This window comes from Labeo rohita, chromosome 12 (assembly GCF_022985175.1).
Source record: "Labeo rohita strain BAU-BD-2019 chromosome 12, IGBB_LRoh.1.0, whole genome shotgun sequence".
NCBI classification, from domain to species: Eukaryota; Metazoa; Chordata; class Actinopteri; order Cypriniformes; family Cyprinidae; genus Labeo; species Labeo rohita.
This window is the reverse complement of record NC_066880.1, coordinates 13,505,134-13,533,106: the sequence shown is the minus strand read 5'-3', so window position 1 is coordinate 13,533,106 and position 27,973 is coordinate 13,505,134. Positions and strand designations below refer to the sequence as shown.

The window sequence follows — 27,973 nt, the reverse complement described above, 5'->3', positions numbered from 1 at the left end:
ATCTCTGTCGGTCAGCAGTCGTTCGTTCCTCCATTTCGCTGCGTCGAAAGTCTCCTCCCCGCAACCGCTAGATTCAGCGATTCCGGACCCAGTCTCTCTCGGATCGTTCTTTAACTTGATCCTACGAACCTGCCAGTACCTCACTGGGTACCGAGAGACAGTTTGGAAGAGTCTCAACACGGATTGAGTACGATTTGAAGCGGATGGCGACTCCTTCAGCGAGAATTTAGTAAAAGAAAAGTGCTCGGAAATTTCAGGTAGGTGGGAACTTAAGATGGCGGTGCTGAGAGGAGGGGGGAATGCTGGGGAGGAAGTGATGGGAGGGGGAAGGAGGAGGGAAAGGGGGTCATTGGGGGGGATTGTGACATGGCGGGACAAGTTGACTTTGAAGCAAACGGGTGCTAAAAGTATTTATCGGTTTGTATGATTATGCACTGTACGGCCTTTTTAGCAGACTCGATTAGATCAGCAGCGTTGTTATTTACTTTTTATGCAACATATGGGAATTGCACCCAAAACCTTAGCGATTTGTTGGTGCTGCACACTTTTGAGGCAGCAAGTTGAAAACGAAACTGTCGTTTGTCACTGCAAGTCACTGCAACAACAACCAAGTTATTATTTTTACTCTCCAGTGTGTTTAATGTATCAGTGGTTTTCATATAATATTCCAAATTAATCAACGTATTACTAAAAACATAAGATATTCTGCTAATCCAAGAATATAGTACAACACAACAGACTGTAGTGTTGCCTGTTACGGAAAGTCCAACTCATTTGTGAATCGGTTCTTTTGAACCTAAAAACCGATTCAGTGATTTCGAACCGATTCAGTGATTCTTTATCATCCAGTGGTCCCTGACATCTCGGCGTGGCATATTACCTGTTTTAAAACTTGTGTTATAAAGGCACAAATTGCTGATAATTACCTTTTGTATTCGCATATATTCATAAGTTTATTGTAATAACATTTGGAACCCAAATATAAATAGCAAATAGTGCTAAAATGCAGTACACTACCTGTAAAAAGGTTTTTGAACAGTAAGTTTTTTTGTTTGTTTTGTTTTTAAAGAAGTATCTTCTGTTCACCAAGCCTGCATTTATTTGATCCATAATAGCTAAAGCTAAAGTTACAGCTAAAGTTGAATATTTTACTATTTAACATAACTGCTTTTTATTTGAATGTATTTTAAAATGTAATTTATTTCTGTGATCAAAGCTAAATTTATTATCATCATTATTCCAGTCTTCAGTGTCACATGATCCTTCAGAAATCATACTAATATGCTGATTTGTTCAAGAAACATTTATTATTATTATTATTATTATTATTATCAATATTTAAAACAGAGCACATTTTCAGGATTATTTGATAAATAGAAAAATCCAAATTTATTTTATTAATTAAATTATTTTATTAATTAAAAATTAATAAAAATTTATTTTATTAATTAAAATTATTTTATTTATTTTTATTTGTTTATATATATTTATTTTTTTTTTGGGGGGGGGAGGTTATAGAAATTAATAGTAATTTAGCAGGGATGCTTTAACTTGATGAAAAGCGATTATAAAAACATTCATAATGTTACAAAAGATTTATATTTCAGATAAATGCTGTTCTTCTGAACTTTCTATTCATCAAAGAAACCTGAAAAAATTTACTCAACATAATAATAATAATAATAAAAATAATAATACATGTTTTTGAGCATATTAGAGTGATTTCTGGAGGATCATCTGACACTTTAGACTGGAGTAATGATGCTGAAAATTCAGCTTTGAAATCACAGAAATAAATTACATTTTAAAATATATTCAAATAGAAAGCAGTTATTTTAGAAAAAAATAAAAAATATTAAGTTTTTGCTGTACTTTGGATCAAATAAATGCAGGTTTGGTAAGCTGAAGAGACTTAAAAAAAACATTAAAAATCTTACTGTTCAAAAACTTCTGACTGGTAGTGTATATTCTGTCAGTTTTACAAAGCTTATAATAAAATCACATCATTTACTAAAAATGCAACTGTTTCGTATACTTTCATTTTGAAAAGATCCGACTCATAAGAACGCGAATCGGCATCGCTAGCATTTTTGTGTGTCGTGACCCCGCGCAGTGACGTCAAGAGGTCGTTCCTGTAATGGGTGTATAAGAAAATGATTAGTAATACTTTCATGCTTAGTGACAAGTCTTTAAACCCCCTCGATATGGATTATGATGAGCAATAGTTTGTTCTTGAGCATTGCATAACTTCTTATCGAAGCCGATGTGTGCACGCGCGCTCTTTGCCCAAGCAGTGTGTGTTCAGCGCGCGCGTGAGAGCTTGAGACGGTGTGTGTATTTATATATATCTCAATGTGTTTGTCTCAGAAAATAATATAATAACAGACGCCCTCTCACGTACTATTACACAAAACAGTTTTGGACTGCAGCTCCCTGTCATTTAAACGCCAACAACAAAAATTAAACGTTATCGTGTCGGCTCCATTGTAACGTCTGTGAGCTATTAGCTTTGCTAGCCTGCTAAAGGCCCATGTGTGTTCGCCCGCCTCATGCATACAGAGCTGCCGGCTCCATTCGTATCCGTATTCGGTATTAAACGTTAACCGCCATCCTGTCTTCTTAAGTTTATAAGCGGTCGTGAGAGAATAACGTCTGGAACATCGGTAACTCATCGCTAAAGGCTAATATTAACCGAACGTGAAGTACCCGCACTATTGTACTGAATGAGACTGTTTGTCCGGCGATACAACGTTTTATTTTTAACATTTGATGTTAAGGTGACAAGGTGTGTTTTAAAAGTTGTGTGCAGTTAATATTCCGGTTAAAATGACAATAACTTATTTACTTTGGTATGTGCTCTCTATATGTTCCTTTAGTGTAGAAGCCGGCTGCTTGAAGGAATTCTGTACATTCTTATGAGTTTCTTATATTGCTAAAAAAAACTAACTTTGTAGATTAAGTCAGTGAGAAACGCTCTTTTTACCTGTGTTCCTTCTGAATTGTTAGGTTGCACTTGGATTTTAACCACCGACTACGTAGAGCAAACGATTTTTGAGGAAATTACATAGCCCTGCTGCAGCTTATTCATCTGTACTTTGCATTTTAAGAAAAAGCACTTTTTTCCCCTCATGTGGCGGGTCAAGTAAATAATCAAATTCTTGATATTAACTCCAAATGTTTATCTTCAGACCCTCAGATGCAGCGGTACCCTTGATCTCAGCATCCTGGAAGTGGAAATCACGGAAGAGACTGGTGCTTCATCACATACAGGTATTTATTTAGTTAATTGCTTTTAAGCTATATGTAGACCCACTTGTAATCTGCACCTGTAGTACAGTTATGCAATTTCCACGGAATAGAGGGTTTGCATTTACGCCACGGTTTGATTAGTTACCCGAATGTTTGGCCATATTGGAGATACTAGAATGTAAACGATGGATTGCACAGTTAATGTACTACTTAATACGTTGTTCTGCTAATTTATGCTGTCTAAACCATGGAATAAACATGTGGAAGCTTTTAAATCATATAGAGAAGGACTTAATAAGCAGAAAAGGGAGCAATATTTTGACAAACTGAAGTTAATAGGTGGTAGAGATGCGTACAAGCAGTATTAATTAAGATATTAGGCTAATATTTCACCTACCTGACCAAAAATAAGAACAAACACTAATGTTATCATGATTCTTGCCCTGGAAATCCTGGTTCAGTTTGGCCAACCAAATACTTTAAATCTTCCACCCCTTGCTTGCCAATTTATTAAGTAATCCAGTTAATTCTATAATGTTATCAGATGTCAGTGAGAATGCTGTCGCATCAGCTCAGATGTTTAAATGCTTCCTGAAAATTTTCTGACAGATCTTTTATTCTTTATACACTCATCTCAACATATGTGTGTCATTAATTTGTGTCTTTTAGTCATGCGGCATCTCACTTCTGTTCTTTCAGGTTTAGTGTGTAGCAGTGCCGGTTCTAAAGCAGGACAGTCTGGGGAAGAGGCGGTGCAGCAGCGCACCTGTCCGGCAGTGGCTGTGCTGGGTGGCACCTCCGCGGCTGCGCAGAATGTGGCCGGGCCACCCCAGCATGCCCTGCAGCCAGTCGCAGCTGCCACTCTACCACCATCATCGGTTGACGTTGCCACTGGATCGCAGCAGAAAGGAGACTCAAAGGCTGCATGTAAAGAACAGACCATCACTCACGTTCAAAGAAACAGCGGCACCGAGGAATCAAAGGAGATATCAGCTGTTCAAAGAGGACTGGTGTCAGCTACTGCTGAAGACACACAAAAACTTACAGACACATTGGAGGGTCGGACTCCCTCAGACAGACTTTTTAAGAGCAGTACACAAAAACAGGAATTGCTTTACGGGTGTAACACAGAGCAAACGAGTCTTGCTTACAGGGAGACCGATATGGCGGAAGGATCCAGCACAGGCCACTGCCAAGATTGGAGCCAACACCCTGGAGATGCAGGGGGTGTCTCTGCCTCTATCGAGACAGAAAAGGGACCCTTGCCTCCAGAGACAATCAAATTGGACTACAAGAACATGTCTGGAAAGCACACACCTGGAGAAAGCCCCTGTGTCCCAACAACAGAAGTCACCCCAGCAGTCTCAAGTGCAGTTAAGACAACAGACATGGAGCAGCCCCTTTTTCAGACAAATCAGACTGCCACATCATCTGCATTTGGCGTCCTACAGAAACAAAGTACGACAAATTCAGCAAAGCAGGATTGTAAACTTGACTCTAAGGCAACTATGGAAGTTGTCAATCAAGATCTGCCTAAAACAGACAAAGAAGGCGCGGTTAGTCCAATTAGACAAGCCTTGGGAACAAAACAAGGCAATAGTGAAAATTCCCTTTGCTCAGGATATTCATCATCAAAACAAGGAGGGAAGCACATTACCCCCGACAGTGGAAATAGCATGCCAAATGACTCAGATAAGGGCAGCTGTTATCCCCCAGAGGACTGCAGTAAAACACAAAAGGCTACACAAAGGACAAAAACACCTGGTGTGCCCGCCCCGCCTGAGAATACACAGTATGTCCGTTTAAGTGAAACCCCCAAAATGTTAAACTTGGGTAAAGAGACTAGTGCAAGGGAGGGGCAAGGAAACGAGGAAGTCCCTCTAGATGGAAGTGTTTGTTTTAATGTGGCTGCTAAAGAAGTATTTCGCAACATTTCTGTTGATGAACCAAAGCTGTCTGGGCATGGGACATGCACTGACAATGTACAGGTCCCCATTGTTAATGAAAGGTCACAAGTCATGGTTTGCAGCTCTTCTGATGTGATTTTGAAGCAGAATGACAGTGCCAATCGAATAGAAATATCCATGTCCTCAAATCACCAACAGGATGGAAGTGTGCTGCTCACGCATGCGGAGAACTGCGTGACTTTAGAGGGGCTAGAATCAGACTGTGTGGTCCAACATGTACAAGAGTCCATTCCAGCTGATCATAAACTCTCACAGATTCAGATATGCCTGAATGATACTCCAGGTATCGTGAATGTGGAAGAGAGGCAGGACGTAAGTGCTCTCAATGCTGTCGAGGTGAAAGATTTGATCGATGTAGGTATTTTAATGCAGCCAGATATGGAGGATACCTGGCTGGTTGTAAGTGAGATAGACGGGCAGACTGAGCATGCAGAGATGGAGGTCAGTGAGGAGTCTCTGGTGCAGTGCCCTGAATCCCAGTCGACTGTTGCTGTATATGAATGCACTGTGCCCTGCTTTACATCAGCTGCCCTTCACAGTGATGTCAAGCTGCTGTTAACTGACAAAGAAGAGGAGGAACCAATGGAAACATTGACGCAAGACTCGCCAGCCCAGAGCAATCTAGGGAATCAGACCTCATCTCATCCTGATGCACTCAAACCCACAGAAGAGTTACTCACCATGCCCTCTACGCAAAAAGAAGAATCTATAATTGTCAAGCAACATGATGATTCAAGTCACACTGATTTTGCAAACACGCTGACAGGGTTAACATCCACGGAGCAGCAAGAATCTGTTGTGGTGGAAAACACACCAGGTGTGTCATTAATTTCATTGTCTTGTGGCGCGATTGATCCAAAGCTACTGATCTTAAAGAAGGGTGACAACCCTGCCCTTAAGCAACCTTCTTCCCTGTCTGCTAGGATCTCAACCAAGCAGAACTCACCTGTCCAGGCTGGATCGCCCAGTGATGGATTAAACAAAGCTGCCCAGTGCCTTGCTAAAACGGATACGGCTGCATCCTCCACCATAAAAGAGGATGCTGTGTTACCAGCTGCACGCACCGTCTCAAACACTCTCTCTAATTCTACGTCTAGTTCTGGCAAGGTTCTTCAAAATGAATCTGCTAACACTTCTTTATCAACTTCTGTACAACTCCATAACTCAAAAAGTTCTGCTGGAGATGTGTGGGATACTGTATCCAGTATCATCCCGGAGGGGACTCAGTGTAAACAGCCTTCGGCTAGTACACCATGCCAGGATTCAATGACTTTGGGAGGTGAATTAGAGCTGGAGCAGCAGCAGTTACCGGATGAGCTTTTGTCGACAACGCAAGATGCTAACAACTCCATTCTGGAGCCACTTGATGCCTCTATTGAAGAGAGCAGCGATGGAGAGATTGACAGCTCTATGGATGTCCAGAATGAGGATAGCAATACCACGCCCAGTCCCGCAGCGAACAAGGTAAAAGCAACTTGCCTTTATGACTTCAACCATGTGTAATTGTGCTAAGTGATGTAATGTACTAGTCATGTTGAAAGCAACAGAGATAGTCAGCAAAAGTGTATTTATAATTCAGATGTTCTTGAGCCTGTGTACACCATCCATAACAGCTTCAAAGCCACGATTTGATGCTAGTGCACTTCTTAGCTGTATATTGAGCCATGTGTGTTTTCCAGCGTGGGCAGAGCAGGACAGACAGACAAGGCTTGTTATTTAAGGTAAGAGGTGTCAGGCATCCTTCAGATCTGATCATTGCAAACTGATGCGATGATCCTGCTTCTTCCAGCTAGTGGTTGACCGATATGGGTTTGCAGTGGCCGATCTAGAATGTGGGGTTCCCAATAAAATCATGGTGTGTAGGCTAAGAAAATGCGTATATGCGGACAACAAAGTCAAGACTTATTTTGCTCAATGTTTAAATTTACAAAAAGGGGGAATGTAAAAGTGCATCCAAGCTGGCATGGTTTTTGGTATATAGGCCAAAAATCTCAAAATGCCTACTTTATTGACCTGGAATATATATCGGTCTATCACTACCATCTATTTCTTCCAAGTATAAACTGACAGGAAAATAGAACTGAGTGTACAAAACTGGTTTATCATTTAGAGTAGCATGCATTATTTAGAAATTAGGAGAGAGGTTATAAGATGTTTGCTCACCAAGATGTCCTTGTAGACCAGGCTGTGTTTATGAAACTCTTTTATCTCTTCTTGGGCACTCTATCTCTCTTTTGCACTCCTTGCTAAATAATATTGTGCTGTCACGCAGTCAGATACACTGTTTTATTTGTCTTTCCCAAGGTTTGCCAGTGGATTGCAGGCAAGGTTACAGCAGGCTCTACCCCTTCCACCTCCCCCGTTCCATGTCCATCTCCATCTCCTTCATCTGGTGACTGGATGCGTTCTCACACAGGCAGGGCCTCACCTGTACGCAACTCTCATGGCAAAAACATGCCCTCCACTTCCTCCCAGGGTTCTGGTGGCTGTTCTCAGTCGGAGCAAACAACCACACCGAAATCCACGCCAAAGCATACGGATATGGCAGAACTGGCAAAACACGTAAGAGAAGAACATTTAATCTTTGGATTTTCAATGATTTAATGGTTGTAAGTGGATGTTTATTTTTTTATTTTTTAAACACTTTAAACAGGAAGCAGAAATAGAACATCGTACCCTCGCACTAAAACGTGAAGGCTTTTGGTCTCTAAAACGCTTATCTCGTATAACCGAACCAGTACGGCCCAAAGTGCATTGGGATTACCTCTGTGAGGAAATGCAGTGGCTCTCTGCAGATTTTGCTCAGGAGAGGCGATGGAAAAGAGGAGTGGCCCGAAAGGTAAGCGTTACATTCAGACTGTCCTATTTGAAACATGCTATTTGTGTTTTTTTTTTTTTTTTTTTTTTTTTTTTTTTTTTAAATGTTGGGTTAATAGAGCATCTCACCAATCTGAACTCATTTTTAGGTAGTACGGATGGTGATGCGCCACCACGAGGAGCTAAGACAGAAAGAAGAGAGAGCAAAACGTGAAGAGCAGGCCAAACTCAGAAGGGTTGCTTCTTCTATTGCCAAGGAGGTCCGTGCCTTCTGGAGCAGCGTCGAGAAGGTGACTTTCATTTTTTTTTGATAATCTCTTTTAGGTCATTCTGTGTCAAATCAACCAAATTTCCAGAACTTCCCCAGCTTAAATTTTTGCTGAGCAATCCACTTTTTTGGCGAGGGAGGGGGTCAAAATGGCAGTTTTCACTTGAGATTCAGAGCCAAATTACAGGGGGTTAAAAATGACTTTAGAAAGATGGCAGCATCATAATTTTTTTTTTACACAGAGATAGGTATGTCTGTTAGTAAAATCTGTTGACTTTAGCTATTTTTGTTGCGTTATGTACCAATGGTGACCATTTAAAAATGAGGAAATAGTACTTTTCAAGTTTTTCTACAAAGTTTGCATGCCTGTAACTCAAGAAGTATTAAACAGGGCTCTACGCTTGCTTTTCTTTTACTTTTTACATTTTTAATTTAAAAAATGTAGGAGCAAAGTCAAAATTTCAGGAGCACTTTCTAATCAATAATCAAAAAATCTGATCAAAAGTTAGCCTTGCCATTACGAGGTGATATTTGACTCCTTAAAGTGATTTAGAGGGGAGTTTTGTTTTTACCATTGTAATAGCATTTTTATAAATTTATTAAAAGTGTGTCATCGTTTATGTCAAATTGTTAAAAGATTATATTTTATAAGCTTTTTAAATTTTTTAAATTAAAACAACAGAATAAGAATAAGTTACCAATCAAATGAAATCAGTATTAACAAAATTAATTTGTACTACAGAGGTGGCACAGAAGAACACAAAAGTGGGGTGTAGGTGTATTTTCATATGTTTAATGAGGCTCAGAAGTGGCATAAGTGCAATGAAATTCATAACTTCATGTTGAGTTTAATGTTTTAAATATAAAATTTTGAATATAGAAACATTAAATGATTCAGATAACTGAAAAGATACTTTAAAAATGAAACAAAAAAAAAAGTAGGTAGCAGCAAGTCACTGATTTAATTACAGAATCATTCATTCATTGATCGTTCAAACGGTTGATTCATTCAGGAATAAAGCAAGTTGACCGTCTTTATGAATGGGAAATTGAATTGACTCACTAGATTCGTTTAAAAATGCATTCGTAAACAAAACAAAGCTGTGTTTGAATGGAGATCCAAAGCGGCTCAGTTGTGACTTGTTTCAAACTATTTTTGACGACGAAATAGAGCAAAATCAGTCAATATTGTTGTAGTCAGACAGTGTAAGTCACCTCATGTTAACTTCCTATTGATTTAATACAACAGTTAATAAACATCTCATTTATAAACTCCCTTAAAAATCATTAAAAGCTGTCACTCATCTTAGTTCATCGTGATCTCTCGAAATTGAATTATAAGCAACAAAGCTCTCTACACTGCACAATGAATCTCTTATTTACACTCTCTCTCTCAGACATGTCTGTGATACATTACTCAAAAACATATTGCAAAAACACCTAGAAAACTTTTGAAGCTCCCCTCAGCGTAAACACAAATATGCTGATCAGGTCAGTCGCTATGGTGCTCCTAAATATTTTTTCATTGTCACACGCAGTAGTTTTCAGTCACAAATGCAACTGAAATAGTTGTACTGTAGAGCCCTGATTAAAGATATCTTAATGTCCTTGTAAATATTGGGTCTTAACAAACTTTCCTTTTGGCATCTTCATTTTTAAGGCCATATATGGTTTGGTTCCAGAGATATTGGACTTTTAATATGGCTTTGGGAGTAAAACATTAAAATGTGCACATTTTTAGTGGTCAAAAATGAAATGCTGGTCGGTTTGCAAAAATATGATATATTTAAAGTGAAATGTCTGAAGAACAAATAATGTTGAGATTAGAAATGTATCTTGTTTCATTCTTCATTCAAGTATTAAAGCTATGATTATATGATTTTAGATTATTGTTGGTAACCATTGGCACATAATGCAACAAGGATTGCTAAAGTCAACAGATTTTACTAACAGACCTACCAATCTCTGTGTAAAAATAACATTATTATGCTGCCATCTCTCCGAAGTCATTTTTACTGCACTGTAATTTGGCTCTGAATCTCAAGTGAAAATTGCCATTTTGACCCCCCTCTACAAGACAGTGGATTGCTCAGTAAATATTCATCCATGACATTTAATAATTTGGCTTTCATCACTATAAATGTCTATCTTTCTACAGAAAAAATATGAACAAACTCAAAAATTTGAGCCAGGGACTTCTGGTTGAGCTGACATGGAATGACTCTATTGTACTAAAGACTATCAATGATTCAGACTTTAAACTGTTTCCCACTGATTGCTGTTCACAGGTGGTTCAGTATAAACAACAGTCCAGACTGGAAGAGAAGCGGAAGAAGGCTCTAGATCTGCAGCTGGATTTCATAGTGGGTCAGACAGAGCGTTACTCGGACATGTTAAGTCAGTCCCTGCAGGCTGCTCCTGTACACAGTTCAGACACGGCAGCTGTCTCCAAACAATCACAGCTAAATGCTGTTGATGAGGATGGTGAGGACTGACTTTTCTTTCACTGTTGTTGTTCAGATCAAAAATCTTGGAAGTGAACGAGCGAATGCCCCAGAAAGTATTTGGAATCTTACACAACACTATATATGAATGTCTTGATAAATAGTCTATAACAAAATTATTTTTTAGAATTATTTGTGGTTTTATATTTTATCTAATGTAATAGTTTTCATAGTTTTGTTTTTACTTTTACTTATTTAAGTGTTACTTAAGTGTCCAAATACCATGAGGTCATTTTGTATACATATAGATGCTCTAATGAAATTAGTCAATTGAACATCTACTCTTTGGAGTGTTTCTGTGGCAGTAGGTTTTGATATATTTTTGACCACATGATTCAGGAGGTTCTTGGTTGTTTACTTAGTTTAGACTTCTGAATTGTACCTTTTCTGCTACAGATAGAGACTTTGAGCCACCTTGTGAGGAGGAGGATGATGAAGAGACCATAGAAGTAGAGGAACAGCAAGAGGGAAATGATGCAGAGACACAGAGACGAGAGATAGAGTTACTAAGGGAGGAGGGCAATCTGCCTCTGGACCAGCTGCTCAGTACTTTAACTCTCCCCCAGGTACAGAAATCTCTTAGGATCCAACTCTAACAGAACAACTGGCTTTACATAGCCATTATGTTACTATCTGGACTTTTCAATTAATGTGGTCCATCACTGTTCACACCAGCTTGTTAAAGTTTGCTATTATTTGTTTCAGTTCTAACATATGACTTAATTATAATTGCACAGGACGTTGAATCAGAAGAAGAAGCCTCAGATACTTCATCTTCTACAGTTGAAGAGGAAGACAAGGAATTTAGTGCCAATGAAGAAGATGGTTAGTAGAGTTATTTAGATGGACACTTAGCTTAGGCATCCTACTGATTTGAATGGAACTTATGTTACTCTATTCTTCTCTTCAGCGGAAGATGAAGAAGACACCATTGCAGCGCAGGAAGTTATTGAAGGAGATGGAGACCATGTGGAAGAACTTGATGACCTTGCTAGAGAGGGTAAATGAAACACTGAATTTCTTTTTAGGCATAGCAGTTTTTATAACACTACTGTTCAAAGGTTTGAGGTCTGTAAAATCTATTATTTATAGCATTTAAAACATTTATTTGAAATAGAATCTTTTGAAACATAACTGTCTTTACTGTGAGTTATCGTTTAAATTATTATTAATTTGACCACAATGTAATTAAAATGACCACAAATGTTTAAACTGTCTCATGAAGAGCGTTTAATTAATTTCCTGAGGTCATAATGTCACTTGTGGTTTTTTGTTTTAAAGGGGAGATGAGCATGGAAGAGCTCTTAGAGAAGTACAGAGGAGCGTATGCGTCTGATTTTGAAGAGCCCTCAGCTTCAGCGTCTCCAGACTCCTCAGAAGAGTCGGAGGGAACTGAGGAGGAGGCGGAGGAAGAGACGGAGGGAGAGGACAGTGCTGATGATAGTGGCTCCTCCTCAGGTCAGTTAAAGTTTGTGATGATCAAGCCACTGAAACATATGAACTATTGTATGAACTGACTGAAAACTTTTCCTACTGTGATCCACTCAATATTCAGATTCCCAAGCTGCTGTGGACAGCGAGGAAGAAGAGGAGGATGAGGATGTGCAGGAGAGTGATGGCGAGGATGACGACGACGACGGAGGAGAGGGAATGGAGGTTTTGCTGAGAGAGGGAGACCACAGTCCTACTGTACCAACATCTCCCCGACCTAAGAAAGAAATCAGCCACATTGCTGCTACTGCCGAGAGCCTTCAACCTAAAGGATATACACTGGCAACAACAAAGGTAGCAACACACAAAGACACACCTCAGACACACTTTTCGGTTTTCTGTTTCTGTTTAATATTAACTGCAGTTGTGTGGTTTCTTTTTAACACTAGGTCAAAACACCAATTCCATTCCTGCTTCATGGTACCTTGCGTGAGTACCAGCACATTGGACTGGACTGGTTGGTCACCATGAATGAGAAGAAACTCAATGGCATACTTGCAGATGAAATGGGGCTTGGCAAAACCATCCAGACCATTGCTTTGTTAGCTCATCTAGCATGTGTAAAGGGTAATAAGTCCACGCTACCATATGATTTGTGTAGAAAATATAGCGGATATAATGCAGTTCAACAAACATTTAATCTTGTTTTTTTGCTTTTAAAGGTAACTGGGGTCCACATTTGATCATTGTGCCCACCAGTGTAATGCTCAACTGGGAGATGGAGTTGAAACGTTGGTGCCCTGGATTCAAAATCCTCACCTACTATGGCAGCCAGAAGGAGCGCAAACTCAAGAGACAAGTAATGAATAATGGGCATATTTGTTATTGCAAATCAAGATCTTTTAAACTTGTTCAAAACTTTCTAAAGCATTTGTTGTGTATTCATTTAGCCATCAGTCCTTGTGATTTCTAATTGTTTTCTTTCCTTTTTATTTTTATTAGGGCTGGACCAAACCCAATGCTTTCCATGTCTGCATCACCTCATATAAGCTAGTACTGCAAGATCATCAGGCTTTTAGACGTAAGTCTTGGAGGTACCTCATTTTGGATGAAGCCCAGAACATCAAGAACTTTAAGTCCCAGCGCTGGCAAAGCCTGCTCAATTTCAACAGGTACTTGTGTACACTCATTTCTGTGAAGGACTTGATTATTTATGGGTCCCATTCGTACTTTTGTTTCTTTACATTGTAAACCCTTTTAATGATTAGGATGTAATGAGTTTATTTTTATGTCTTCCATGCAGCCAGAGGCGATTGTTGCTCACAGGTACCCCTCTTCAGAACAGTCTAATGGAGCTCTGGTCTCTTATGCATTTCCTCATGCCGCACGTTTTCCAGTCCCATCGTGAATTCAAGGAGTGGTTCTCAAACCCACTCACTGGGATGATTGAAGGGAGCCAAGAGTACAATGAGGGCTTGGTCAAACGGCTTCACAAGGTAGTACAAGTTTATGAATTACTTTAATGTAATTTATTGCATTTATGGAAGTAGCACGAACATAGTTCCCATTTTTCTCTAATGATTTGTTTATTTGTGATATTATAGGGAAGCATTTAGGCATTTGGCTTTACATAAGTTTCCTCTCTCTTTCTCTAGGTGCTAAGACCCTTTTTGCTGCGAAGGATCAAAGCAGATGTGGAGAAACAAATGCCAAAAAAATATGAGCATGTTGTGCGCTGTCGACTCTCCAAAAGACAGCGGTTTCTCTATGATGACTTCATGGCCCAGGCCTCGTGAGTAACAAATGCAAACAGACATGGGTGGGGTTGAGGAAGCAGAAAAGGCATTTTTCCTTTGGTGATAACTTCTGAACTCATGCCTTGGATGATTGATTCACTAATTTTTCTGTACTTCAGATGTTAGGTTAGGTTTTTTCTTATTGTTTGTCTTTTTTGTGCTCTATACCATATACTCCCAGGACTCGAGAGACTTTAGCCAGCGGTCATTTCATGTCTGTGATCAACATCTTGATGCAGCTGCGGAAAGTGTGTAATCACCCCAACCTGTTTGATCCAAGGCCTATACAATCTCCCTTCATCATAAAGTCCATCATCTATTCTAGTGCTTCACTGGTACAGCGGGCTCTTGAGACCTCACCTTTTGAGGTAAATGGTTGAAGACTATCAGCAATTACAGTCACTATCCTCTGTGCTCGTTTATCTGTATTGGGGTGTTCGGTCCTGTTCCTGGAGGGCAGTTGTCCTGCTGTGTTTAGATACAGCCTGCCCTAACAAACTTGCATTAAGGTTTTAGTAATCGTGAAGACAGTGGTTGAAGACAAAATTGCCCCCATACCCTTATAGAGTGCTATTTGTAGTGGTGTCTGAAGTGGTATTGGACATTGAGTGCACTCATTCAATCCCACAATGCACCCCTAAAGTGCATAACCAATGTACTAGCTAGCTGCTAGAGAACATCCATGCACTGTGTGTGTCTGTGTTTTCTCACTTGTTTTCAAACTCTTCATTATTGTGGTGATCCAGGAGTAAGACACCCTTATCAGTGCTCTCATGTATAATTTTCTTCTATCTGGGAATAGGGTGGGCAGTATTCCCGAAATGTAAGTTTTGTGAAAAGCACTACAAATAAACTTTTTTTAATCTTTATTTGGGACACTTCCTGCTCTGTATTTGTTTTTGTTTTTTTTTAGTTTTTTTTTTTTTTTTTTTCCCATGTGTAAATAAAGTAGCCCTGTTTTCACAAAGTTTTTAATGTTTTGTTTGTTCATTTCTTTTTTTTTTTTTTTCTTTTTTCTTTTTTCTTTTTTCTGGACCCTCAGTGAAAGTTAATTTGAAAATGTCTTTTTTTTTGTTTGTTTGTTTGTTTTTTTTCTCAAAGCGCTGTGACATGTCCATGTTTGACCTGGTTGGCCTGGAGCACCGTGTGTCTAGATATCAGGCAGATGTTTTTATGCCTCAGAGGAAAGTGACACATCAGCTTATTCAGGAGATCATGGAGTCCCCTGATCCTCCTCCCAGACCGAAGCCTGTTCGCATGAAAGTCAACAGGTATGTTCAAAAAAATCAAACACACAATTGTGAGGTATGATCATACAGTTGAGGTCAAAATTTTACATACACCCTGTGTAATCTTCAAAATGTTAATTATTTACCATAATAAGAAGGATCATACAAAATGCATGCTATTTTTTTTTTATTATTTATTACTGACCTGAATAAGATATTTCACATAAAAGTCTAATACATATAGTCGACAGGAGAAAATAGTAGTTGAATTTATAAAAATTATCCTGTTCAAAAGTTTACATACGTTTGATCCTTAATACTGTTACCTAAATGATACACAGCTGTTTGTTTGTTTGTTTGGTGATAGTTGTTCTTCGGTGATGTTTGTCCTGAATAATTGGTTCTTTGGTTTTTCAACATTTTTGTGTATTTGAACCCTTTCCAACAATGACTATGATTTTGAGATCCATCTTTACACGCTGTGGACAACTAAGGCACTCATATGCAACTATTACAGAAGGTTCAAATGCTCACTGATGCTCCAGAAAGAAAAAAAATTAAGAATGAAGATGTGTACATTTTTTTATTTTGCCTAAATATTATATTTTTTCATTAGTATTACCCTTCAGAAGCTACAGAAAGGGTACAAGGTACCGTTCAGCTACCTACATGTTTCACAGATGGCACAATAAATAAATTTTACCCTGGTCTTCAAATTCAAAAAGCTTTCACTCCCCGGCTCTTAATGCATTGTGTTTCCTTCGGAAGCATCAAATGCTCACTGATCCTTCTGTAATAGTTGCTGTAATACTCTCTCAGTTGTCCTCAGTGTGAAAAGATGCATCTCAAAATCATACAGTCATTGTTGAAAAGGGTTGAAATACACAAAAATTATGAGGGGAAAAAAAAAAAAAAAAAGTATGATCTGAAGGATTTTTTGAAGAACAGCGGGCATTTTAACTGTTCATGACAAACAAAGGACTCATGAACAACTATCAGGAAAAAAAAAGTGTATTAAGAATTGTGCGCATGTAAACTTTTGAACAGGATCATTTGTTTAAATTCAACTATTATTTGTGTAATTATATGTGGATATGAAATATCTTATTCAGGTCAGTACTAAATAAGATATAACATGCCGTTTGTATGACCCCTCTTAATTTGGTTAAATAATTAACATTTAGCAGATTAAGCAAGGTGTATGTAAACTTTTGACCTCAACTGTATACGCTTGAGTTGATTGAAGATATGCCCAAAATTTGTCTTAAAATAAAGCTTTGGCATGTGCCTGTTTCTTTGCAGGATGCTTCAGCCTCTTCCTAAATCTGATGGGCGTTCATCAGCAAACAGCCCTCGCCCTGCGTGTCCTACCACCACCACCACAACCGCTCAGACTCCAAAGCCTCTAATTACGGAGGTCACCCCTTCCCAAGCTCCCTCCCAGCCAGCACCTCAAGGTTAGTTCACGGTTCGAAGTCAAACATTCTAATCAGCAAGTGTTACTCATGCGATTGCAGAAAGAGAAAAACTTTTTACTCTCATTTCAGTTTGTCCTGTTACTCCTGTCGCTGCTCCAAGAGCTCCAGTGGCTCCTACTAGTGTCCCTTCTGCACCTGCATCAGTCAGGCCACCAGCTCCCCAGCCAGTGACTGTGCGCCCCTCAGGACCGGCTACCGTCACAACTGTGGCCGCTCCCCCTCAACCACCAAGCAACATTATGACTCAGAGGGTGCTGCTCAGCCCAGATATGCAGGCTCGTTTGCCATGTAAGTGCATTTCATCTCACTTCATTGTTTTGTAATGATAAACATGTTTAAATGATTTTCCTGGATTTGTCACATGTACAGCCGGTGAAGTTGTGAGTATCGCTCAGCTGGCCTCCCTGGCTGGCCGACCAGTGTCGTCTTCTCAGGGCAGTAAACCAGTCACCTTCCAGCTGCAGGGCAACAAGCTTACACTCTCTGGGACCCCTCTGCACCAGGTTCCTGTTCCTCAGCCACGACCCATCCAAGGTATCCACCTCCTTCTACGTGAATTGATGAATAATCTGCTTGTGTAAATAATCCACTACCTGCTTATGGATAGGTTTCGCTTTTTCCTGCACGCCTTCAGTCTTTCTTTGAGTGTTTGGTGTGGTCTTTGGCCTAACACTTTCTTCTGTGGTTGTGCCCTTTAGGAAATGTAATGCATCTGGTTTCCAGTAGTGGGCAACACCACCTTATTAGTCAGCCAGCTCAGGTGGCAGTTCTTCACACAGTTAGTCAGTCAGCTAGCAGCTCAGCAAATCCCCACCCAACCAGCACAATCCCAACCTGCTCTGGACTAGCAGTACCTTTCACCGCTACTCAAGGTACTGATGCTGTCCTTGAGTTCATCCTTGTTCGGGTACAGCCTGTATCCTGGGTACCAAACTACCTGTTACTCAGCAGAGCATGTGCATGGGTATTCTGGCTCTGGTTCGTTGTTTTTCTAACTGCATGCGACTGCATTTCAGATGGTTTGTTGGCTACTAACTCAATGGGTCCTGTTGAATGCATGTATTTTAAATCCTTAGTAAAAGATACATGCAAACACCACTGCACATTTTAAGTCAAATGTTGTGGGAGGCACATGAGGTTTGATATGGTTTGGTTTGGTTTTCATTTTATTTACTCGTTCATTGTTTTTTGAAGTGAATCGATTAGGCAGTGTTCTTATTTCAGAATATTTCCTTTTCACATTTTCTGTTCCTTTAAGTCTATGTATGCAGGATAAATTTGTGAAGTTGTAATTGTCTGTGTTTCTCCAGAGTTAAGAGACTAAATAATTGCACTACCATTTAAAAGGTTTGGTTTTTTTTTTTTGTTTGTTTGTGTTTTCTTCTTTTGAAAGAAATAAAAAAAAAATTAAATTAATAATAAATAATAAAATAATAAAAATCGGACCCCAAACATTTAAATGGAAGTGTAGTTAATAATGCCGGACCTTTTACTGATAGCTCTGCTATTGTAATCCATAGTCTGGTGCCCAGTCAAACTGAACTTCTTTTCTAGGTGATTCCTGTGTAATTTCTAAATTCTCTTAATTTATAATTCCAGTCCCAACATCCATGGTAAGTGGACCCGGAATTGTAAAGATTGTTGTGCGCCAGGCACCAAGTAAAGAAGGAGCGTCAATCCCGACTCTGGCTGTGCCTCCTTCTCCCCGTCCTGCTCCTCCTCAATCGGTCACCCTTCACCCACATGGCACTCCAAGCCCTGTTCTTAGAGCGCCCACTGCTTCACAGCCTCCACAACGGCCTCCGGTTTATGCTGCTCCACCCCGAACTATTGCATCCTCCCAGACTCCACCTACTCGTCCTGTATTGAGAGTAGTACAGGGGCCACCACCACCACCACCAGCAGCCCCAGAACCACCAGGTAAGTCGAGCCCAGATGTTTACGTGACAGAAGTTCAAGCAAAATAATAAGCAAAAAAAATCAAGTAGAACAATCATGCATTCATAGCCTTGTACTTTTCAGTAACAAAGGCAAATTCATCATCAGTACGTGAGGAAAGCGGTAATGATGTGATTACTTTGCGCATGAGCACTCCTAAGCCTGCATCCACATCTCAGAGCAGTGGATCAACATCTCAGCGTCCCCGTGTTCAGCCGCCACCTCCGCCGCGTTCCCCCTTCTACATGGTAATAAATGCAGTGTTAATCTTAAATTGATTTAATAATTAAACTGAAAAGGATGCATAAAACTGATCCCACTGTAAATCTCAGTTTAATGTTCTGACAACCCGGATTAGAGGGTGTAACACTTTGCAAATATTGATGCCTCTTAATTCAAGCAACATACTGTATTTAGGTCAGAGGAAATTGCGTATTTGCACAGTATTTCAACCCTTTTTTTTTTTGCATAGAAGTTTTGTGACCTATTAGTTGTTTTCTGTATCTGTCCCACTCATATATTTGTTTCTTTGGTTTTGACAGTCATGGCTTAGCGACAGCCGAAAGGCACAGCGAGACAGCCGGATCTCTCAAATCATGCGCATCAATGAGCTGCACTGCAGTGCTAAGCCTGTGTATGGTCGTGAGGTGCTAGACTTTCTAACCTTCCTCCCAGGTTCTTGTCCATCTCCTCCACGTCCTGTTGTAAACAACTGGAGTTACTCAGGTTATAGCTCCTGCCTCACTGCTCAATCACACCATACCAGTAGCTTTCTGGGAAAAGAGCCAAGTCCTGAAGGAAGCCATCCAGAACTCAGAGGACAGGCTTAAACTTCTCTCTGAGATCATAGACAGGTAAAGCTTAAACTTTAATTTAGAATTGAATATAAAAATTGGCGCTGAAAATAATAGTGTCACACTTAAACTACGTGCCCTCGTTCCACAGGTACACTTTTGTCATCCCTCCCGTGGAAGCAAAGCCTATCACCATGCACACCTGCCATCCGCCTCCCTCCCTCAAACACCAGCAAAGCCATTTGTCCTCAGTTCTGTCTTCCAATCTCTCCCCGCTTACACACACGCTCCATCGCATCCAGTGTAACATGAGGACACATTTCCCTGACTTGAGGCTTATTCAGTATGACTGTGGTAAGTACTATGATCCCAGTGCAGTGTGCGTTTAAGTATTACATTCTTATTAGATTTACCTTAATAAACATTATACATATTAAACATTTGTGTAGCGCCAAAAAATACAAAGTAATGTACAGAAGAGACAATTTTATGGTGGTTTATCTGTGTGCAGGTAAGCTGCAGACACTCCACCTCCTGCTTAGAAGGTTGAAGGCAGAAGGGCACAGAGTCCTCATTTTCACTCAGATGACACGTATGCTGGATATACTTGAGCAGTTCCTAAACTACCATGGGCACATCTACCTGCGATTGGATGGAAGTACACGTGTAGAACAGAGACAGGTAAAATACTAGTCCAAGTGTATTTAAAAAAAATAAATAAAAATTGTTTTTGTATCTCAATTTTGACGTTATTTGTGTACAGGCTCTGATGGAGCGCTTCAATGCAGACCGTCGCATATTCTGCTTCATCCTGTCCACCCGCAGTGGAGGTGTAGGTGTTAACCTGACTGGGGCTGATACTGTGGTGTTCTATGACAGTGACTGGAACCCAACCATGGATGCCCAAGCTCAGGACCGGTGCCACAGAATTGGACAGACCAGAGATGTTCACATTTATAGGTAAAGAAAAAACTAAACACTTTTTTTTTTTTTACAATTAGGACCAATTTTTGTTACTTTTTAAAATAAATGCTCAACATTGACTTTTAAAATATTTGTTTAGGCTAATCAGTGAACGCACAGTTGAAGAAAATATTTTGAAAAAAGCCAATCAAAAGAGGATGTTGGGGGACATGGCAATTGAAGGTGGAAACTTTACCACTGCCTTTTTCAAGCAGGTATGGCTTAATTTCAGTCTTTGTTTTTATTGTTAAATCCTAGCCTGGATTAAATTAAGTAAGGATTAATTTCCCCCATTGTCTTGTTCCCACAGCAAACTATCAGGGAGTTGTTTGATGTGTCAGAGGGAGAGAAGAAAGAAGCTGAAATGAGTGTGCCTCAGTCAGAAGATGATGAGTCCATAAATAAACAACAAACCACTATTTTGGAACAGGTAATTTTGAATATATACATTTGGAGTATTGCATGTATCTGTTTGTTTAAAAGAAATTTGTTCTGTTGGTTATAAACCACTGAAAATTTTTGATGTGTTAATACTAGGCCCTGTGTCGTGCTGAAGATGAAGAGGATATAGTAGCTGCATCTCAAGCCAAGGCTGAGCAGGTGGCTGAGCTTGCAGAATTTAATGAAAACATCCCTCTGGATGATGGTGACAGCAGAGACCAGGAAGAGGAGGAGCTGTCCAAGGCTGAGCAGGAAATCGCTGCCCTAGTTGAACAGGTAGACACGATTTTCATGCTTTTCATTATAGAATGTATAATTAGAATGTGATTCTCTAGTCAATGCATCAGTTTTTATGATAACTACATTTAAAATGTTTCTGTTTTTTTTACAGCTCACTCCCATAGAGCGATATGCCATGAATTTCCTTGAGGCTTCCCTTGAAGATATTTGCAAAGAGGAGCTGAAGCAGGCAGAGGTAACCATTAAACCAGTAACCAAGCTTTGATTGCTATTATTAGCAGTTATACCCACAACATTTCTTATGACTGTACAGGAGCAGGTTGAGGCTGCAAGGAAAGGGTTGGATCAGGCAAAGGAGGAAGGTTTGAAACTGCATCAGTCATCTGACAGTGAAGAAGAGGACTCCATACCTCCCAGTACTGAGGAAACTACTTCAGCCCGTCGCCCTCGCAAACACAAAGAGAAAGGTGCTCCTTCTACAAGGGTCAGTGGCAGGCTCAGAGGGACACCTGCTGACGATATATCACTAGTCCAGCGATCTCCAGAAAGAGGCAGGCGGGGGGCATGGATGAACTCTGAACGCATGAGCCAAACCCCTGGTTCAACACAGAAGTCACCCGTAGATAAAGAAGTGCCTGAGAAGCTTCGCAGTGGTCCGAGAGGGCGAGGGACAACCAAAGAATCTGTGTCCCTCGCATCATCAGAAAATCAGACAGTTCAGACCAGCCCGCAGCTCTCAGATTTAACAACTTTGTCCCCTGCTATGCGGGGTTCACACCCAAAAATTAGGCATGTGCCATCCCCCCATCAGCAGCCCATCTCCCCATCAAGCTCTGTGCCTTCAGCTGCTGCATCTCCCGCAATGGACAAAAACTCTAGTGGCCATCAGTCGTCCTCCTCTACTGCAAACAGAGAGGACAGCGAAGAGCAGGGAGGAGAGACACTGTCTGAAACTGTACAGTGTACCAAAAGAGACAGGAGAACCTCTGTGTCATCAGACTCCATCTGTTCTCCTGAGCATCATTCTGAACAAGATGGTCAGCTTCCCCTTTCTCCAACTCTGGCATCACCTAACTCTCGCTCACCACGAAAGCGGCAGTCGGCTGAAAGGGAAATCCTCAAGGGACTTCCAGAAGATTCTCCATCAGCCAAGGTCCTTCGAAAGCTTCCAGGTCGTCTGGTCACAGTGGTGGAAGAGAAAGAGCAGAAAGAGCCAAAGCGTAGACGGAGGGGCTTGAGTGGAAGTGGAGGAGCGCACACTGAGGGTTCATCAGAGGAAACTGAACAGGCTGAGCCAGTTCCAGACCTGGCCTCACAGTCATCTGATGGAGGAAGTCAAACGCTTAAAGACTCTCCTCCTAAATCAGTGCCCACTTCTTTAGCTTCTTCCCCTCCACCACCACCACCACAAGAGCAGGAACAGGCCTCCTCTCCATTGCAGATTAGTCCAGGGAGAGGGCACAACCCCTGTTCCCCAACACACCATTCACCAGATATGCCTGTCCTACGGAACTTACCAGTACGCCGAAGGCTTGAGAAAGAGTCCCAAATGGCTGCACAGTTAGGAGAGCAATTTGTAGGAAGAGGTAGAGGGGTAGATCGGAGATCTGCTTTATCACCAAAGAAATCAGAGACTAATTCAGACAAGGATAGTGCTGCTCCAAGTGACTCAATGAAGCGCAAGAGGGGCAGGCCACCTAAAACGCCTCCACGGGCACTAGAGCTGCCTGAAGACAAGACACAGGTAACCCAGAAAACAAGTCCTGAGCAGAGTCCCTCTCACTCACCAAAACGGAAAAGGGGTCGTCCCCGTAAAGATTCCACCACAACTACAAACTCACCCCCATCTTCTCCTTCTACGTGTGCTCCTTCCTCCCAAGAGCCTACTTTGTCAAGGCCCAACGTTATACCTGTAACTTTGCCTGCTGTGAGTAATACTTCACCAATAAGCTCTCCACTCAACCCCACTTCACCCTCAAATGCTGCTGAAGTATCGTCATCTCCTAAACTCGATTCTGAAACAAATCAAAATACTACATCTGTTTTAATGTTTTCTATGCATACGGACTCTGAAAGTATGTCATTGTCTACATCAGAACTTGTTGTGGACTCACATGGTGAAACTCAAACCAGTCTGAACCCCATAACTGCATGCATTGACTCTGACAGGAATACACTTGAAACTTCACCACACAGCACTTCTACAGCAGCAATCTCTCAGACTTGTACAGCTTCCTCCCCTACACTACATCCTTCAAGTCCTCTCAGAGAGCCTCCCACTTGTACAGTCTCCATCCAGGAAGAGGAACTTACCCATACACCTGTACATTTTGAGACCAGTGAAATCACAGCATCTTTAGAACCTTCAAATGTCTCAGTGACTGCTGTCGAAACCAAGGAGGATTCACTCACAGTTAATCAGCAAAAAGATAATTTGCAGTTCTCAACTACACTGACTCAAGTCACTTCACAACCCCTACATAGAACCAGTACAACTGAAGACTCTCCACAAACTTCTGTTGAACAAATGTGCAATATAGCTGCATCTCCCACTCATCCCACTCCCACCCAGACTTCTCCTTCACCTGCTTTGACTTCTGGGATTATGCTAGAATCATCTTCATCTAACTTGGAGGCACCAGAACCTTCTGTTACACTGACTGTGTCAGCAGTCCAACAGCCCACACTTAAGACTGATCAAACTTCTGTTCCTCCTTCACAACCTCAGACTACAGACATCGAAGCGGCAGCAGGTTTAGCGCCTGTACCTCTCAAAATATCTTCAGCATCTTCACCTACTCCATCCACCCCTAATCAGATAACAACTGATTTGTTATCCACATCCAATTATACAGATGCAGATACTTCTCAGTCCAAAAACATACCAATGGAGACCATGGCTGACGATCACGAAGGCCAACAGGAGGAGGTTGTAACAGAGGAAGAGGTTGTGACTGAGGAGACAGAGAAAATGGAAATAAGCAGTGTTGCTGAAGATGACGCAGGAGAGATAGCCATTGTCTTATCGCAGCCAAAAAGAAGGAAATTGGATAGTTTGCCGAAGGAACCGACACCCGGAGTTGCCTCAGATATCGAGTCCCATGATGACACTAAGAGTGATGGACCTGATAAGCAATCAGAAGAGGAGTCAAGAGAGGACAGAGAGACCAGAGCTTCTGCCAAAAAACGAAGCATTAGTAGGCAAAGCAGCCAGGAGTCCGTTCGTTCCTCTTCCCCATCTTCTGTATCCTCCTGTGGCACAAGATCATCCCAGTCCAAAAAGGCTGGAGAGAGTAGGAAGCCTGCAAAAAGAAAACGGGAAGATACAAAGTCTGAAAAAGAGAAAACCGAAAAAGAGTCTGACAAAAAGCACCAGTCTAATTCTTCCTCCTCTTCTTCAGACTCTGAGGACTCTAATAGCATAACAAGATGTTTGACAAGATCAGCTCAAAAGAAGTTGGAAAAAGATGGCGTGATTCCTAAAAATGAAGAGAGCAGTAAGAAACAAAGGGGGAGGTCAGACAAGAAGGGTAAGACGACCAATACAACAGAAGGAGAGTCCAGTGGTGAAAGGTGTTCAAGAGTAACCCGAAAATCTGCAGGACCGCAACCCAATACGATAGCCTCCCCTGAACCCGAGGTTCTGGGCAAACGCTGCTCAGCCCTTAATGCTGCCGCCAAGCTCTTGGCAATGAGGGGAACCCAAAACACACCCAGCCCCAGAAGTAAGACTGCTACGCAACAAAACAAACCACTGTCCTCTGAAAAAAGCAGTAAACCCAAGGGCAAAACAGGACAGGACTCTCCTAAGACATCTAACAGTAAAGCAGGGAGTGGCAGGCAAACCCCCAATCCGTCAACGGAATCACCACAATCCTCCTCTTCTGCTCGATCTACCCGGCAGCGACCAGGCAGCCTTGTTCCCCCTTTGGAAACGGAAAGGGTTAAAAAAGAAGAGAAGAAAAAAACAGAAGGTGAAGATGAAAATAGAGAGACCAGGTCTTCAGGAGGTCATAGTGCCTGCAGTAGTATAAGCAGCGAAAGAGGAGCAGGCAGCAGTAGAAGTCGGAGTAGCAGTAACAGCAGCCAGCGCACCCACAGTTTGAGCTCGCAGAGTACTGAGCCCACCCGCTCCCATTCCAGGGCAGCCTCCTCTGGTAGTGATACAGAGAGAAGCAAGAGTATTCGGCGTAAGAGTGAAGGAGGCAGGGAGAGCAGGAAAGAGAGGCGGTCCCAGAAGCAGGACAAACCTGAACTGAGTGCTGGATCCAGCGACGGGACTCCAGACAGGGTTCTTAGGAGCGTAGCTGCGTTGGCAGCCGCTCAGGCACGTACTCCAGCTAGCAACACACGTTCTTCATCCACCCAAAACCGGCACTCCAAGACGTGATAGAGAGCAGAGAAGTTACCTTTAGATTAAAACAAGGAGTTAGAACTTCGGCGAGGAGCGAATGCAGATTTTTTTTTTTTTTTTTTTTTTGGAGGAAAGTGGATCAATTTCATTTAAAGGCCATGGTTTAGCTGTACGAGAGAAGACGGGAAAAGAGAGATCTGTTGCACATTGTGATATGATCTGACCTCGCCTTTGCCCTCTCAGCTATCTTAAGTCAAGCCATTTATAATGTGGAAAGGGTCTATAGATGCAGGACAATGAAGATTTGGTCAACTATTTAAAAATGTCGTAATAATTTGAGTTCAAACCTGGATAATATTTTACCCTGCCACAAAGACTTTGGAACTTCAAAGTAGCTGGGCAAGAGGCAAGATTTATTATTTGTTCACACTATGTACTGTAATCATAAAGACTGAAAGACTGGAAATACTATGTGAAGTATGTGTTAAAAGATTGGTCGCATAGATTGTACACTTTTTACAGAGTTTACTAGTGCTGCAAACGGTATTGATGAGGAAGAAATTCATTAATGCTACGTTGAAATGATTTAGTGGGGATTGTACAATTGTAAAGTTTTTAGACTGTTGCATTCTGGATAATGTTTGTCAGCTGTTTTGACTATTGTTTGTTTCAAGTCAGTTGATAAATTCCGAAAATATCTTCTGTATCTTCCAGGGTATGAAGAAGAGGGCAGGTCTAAAAAAAAAAAAAAAAATGTTTTTTTTTTTTTTTTTTTTCTCTGTTTTTGTTTGCTTTTGTTTTTCTCTGCACTATGCTGGAGTTACTATTTGCTTAGATCACCTGTCTTGTGTAATGTTTCAGTCCATTACTTTTAAATTCTGCTGCTGCCTGCTTTTCCCCGTTTGCACATCTGAAATGTCCCAGACATTGGAGGATTGCATTGTGGTTTAGGATTTTATTTTTTTCTTCAGAACATCAACTCGTCAGTACATCTTTACTGGTACCTCACTGCATTTTGTAAGCTCTAAAGTAAGTGTATCTCTTGAGCTTGTGATGAATCTTGAAATTTGCTTGTCATATAGCAGTACAGAAATGGGAGTCAACATCTTGCTATTTTTCTTATCCCTTTCCCAAAGTGTTAGTCATTATGATCATCTTTACACATTAAATTGTATTCTCAAACACAAGATCTAAATGAGTTTCAAATGAGAGTGCCTGTTGATCCATACAAGGATCCATGTTAACGTATAGAAGTTTGGTCATCTGTAGTGCTTTAAGTGTAAAAAGCTCTTCCACCCCTCATTGTAACAACACCATTTCTGTTTATGTGCAACCAAAACTGAAAGTTCTCCGGTGAAATTTGCTACTGTCAGCTATTTTTTATTTCTGGAGTATTGGTCCTTTTTATGAATGGGCCGATGCTGGGTGGGATGGGAAACACCTGAAAGAACTTCTTAAGAGAAATACCTTATTTTTTTGCTAAACATTGGCAGTCAAGTGAGTTGTAAGATAGCTTTCTTTGCCCTTTTTGGACGGAAAGATTTGTGGGTGGGGGGGTATTTAGTAGAATATGGTGATGGTCTTATTTTCATTTTGATTTGTCTCTATTCTAATTTGTTACATTCCTTATGTTCCCTTGTAATTCCACATTGTTTTACTTGAAAGATTGAAACAAAAATGTAAGTTGAATAAAAAGACCAAAAATACACTCTTCTTTGTTGATGTCGTCGTACGTTATTCAAATTGTAAATTACTTGAAGCACAAATTTTTTTGATCAGCTAGGAGAAGCCTTTGGGAATTGGTCTTTTACAAAAAATTAGGACTGTCAAACGATTAATCGCAATTAATCGCATCTAAAATAAGTTTGTTTGCATAATATGTGTTCTGTGTATATTTATGATGTGTGTGTGTATATATAAATACATGCATGTGTATATTTAAGAATTTTATATTTAAGATATTGAAATGATTAATTGCATCCAAAACAACTTTTCGTTTATGTGTGTATACTGTATATTTGTGTGTGTGTGTGTGTGTGTTTATATATATATATATATATATATATATATATATATATATACACACACATGCATGTATATATTTAAGAACATTTTATATTTACAGTATTCATATTTATTAGTGCTGTTCAAATGATTAATCACGATTAGTCACATTCAAAACTTTTCGTTTATATGTGTGTACTGTATATTTGTGTGTGTATATATATATATATATATATATATACACACATGCGTGTATATATTTAAGAACATTTTATATTTAAAATATTCATATTTATTTGTTCTGTTCAAATGATTAATCACGATTAATCGCATTCAAAATAACTTTTTTATATGTGTGCTGTGTATATTTATGATTTATGTATAAATACACATATTCATGTATATATTTTAAAAAAAGTTATATTTTAAATATTTGTATTTGTGCTGTTCAAATGATTAATTGTCCAAAATAAGTTTGTTTATATATGTGTACTGTGTAT

The 27,973-nt window shown here is 40.3% G+C and overlaps 1 protein-coding gene across 1 annotated transcript; it reads left to right on the top strand.

The window, feature by feature from the left end:
• Positions 1–49: 49 nt before the first annotated feature.
• srcap (Snf2-related CREBBP activator protein) lies at positions 50–27,183 on the top strand. Its single transcript, XM_051124281.1, is given in 36 exon segments — positions 50–257; positions 3,189–3,270; positions 3,949–6,680; positions 6,896–6,937; positions 7,521–7,778; positions 7,870–8,055; positions 8,183–8,323; positions 10,590–10,785; positions 11,202–11,371; positions 11,543–11,630; positions 11,716–11,805; positions 12,087–12,263; positions 12,361–12,590; positions 12,686–12,863; positions 12,959–13,095; positions 13,239–13,408; positions 13,540–13,732; positions 13,892–14,028; positions 14,214–14,400; positions 15,134–15,303; positions 16,564–16,718; positions 16,809–17,027; positions 17,109–17,273; positions 17,438–17,611; positions 18,339–18,659; positions 18,762–18,925; positions 19,220–19,395; positions 19,397–19,531; positions 19,623–19,825; positions 19,983–20,152; positions 20,235–20,431; positions 20,535–20,649; positions 20,745–20,864; positions 20,972–21,151; positions 21,267–21,350; positions 21,429–27,183. Coding segments are annotated over 34 exon segments (11,673 nt in total). The 5' UTR covers positions 50–257; positions 3,189–3,270; positions 3,949–4,412; the 3' UTR covers positions 25,506–27,183.
• Positions 27,184–27,973: the final 790 nt, after the last annotated feature.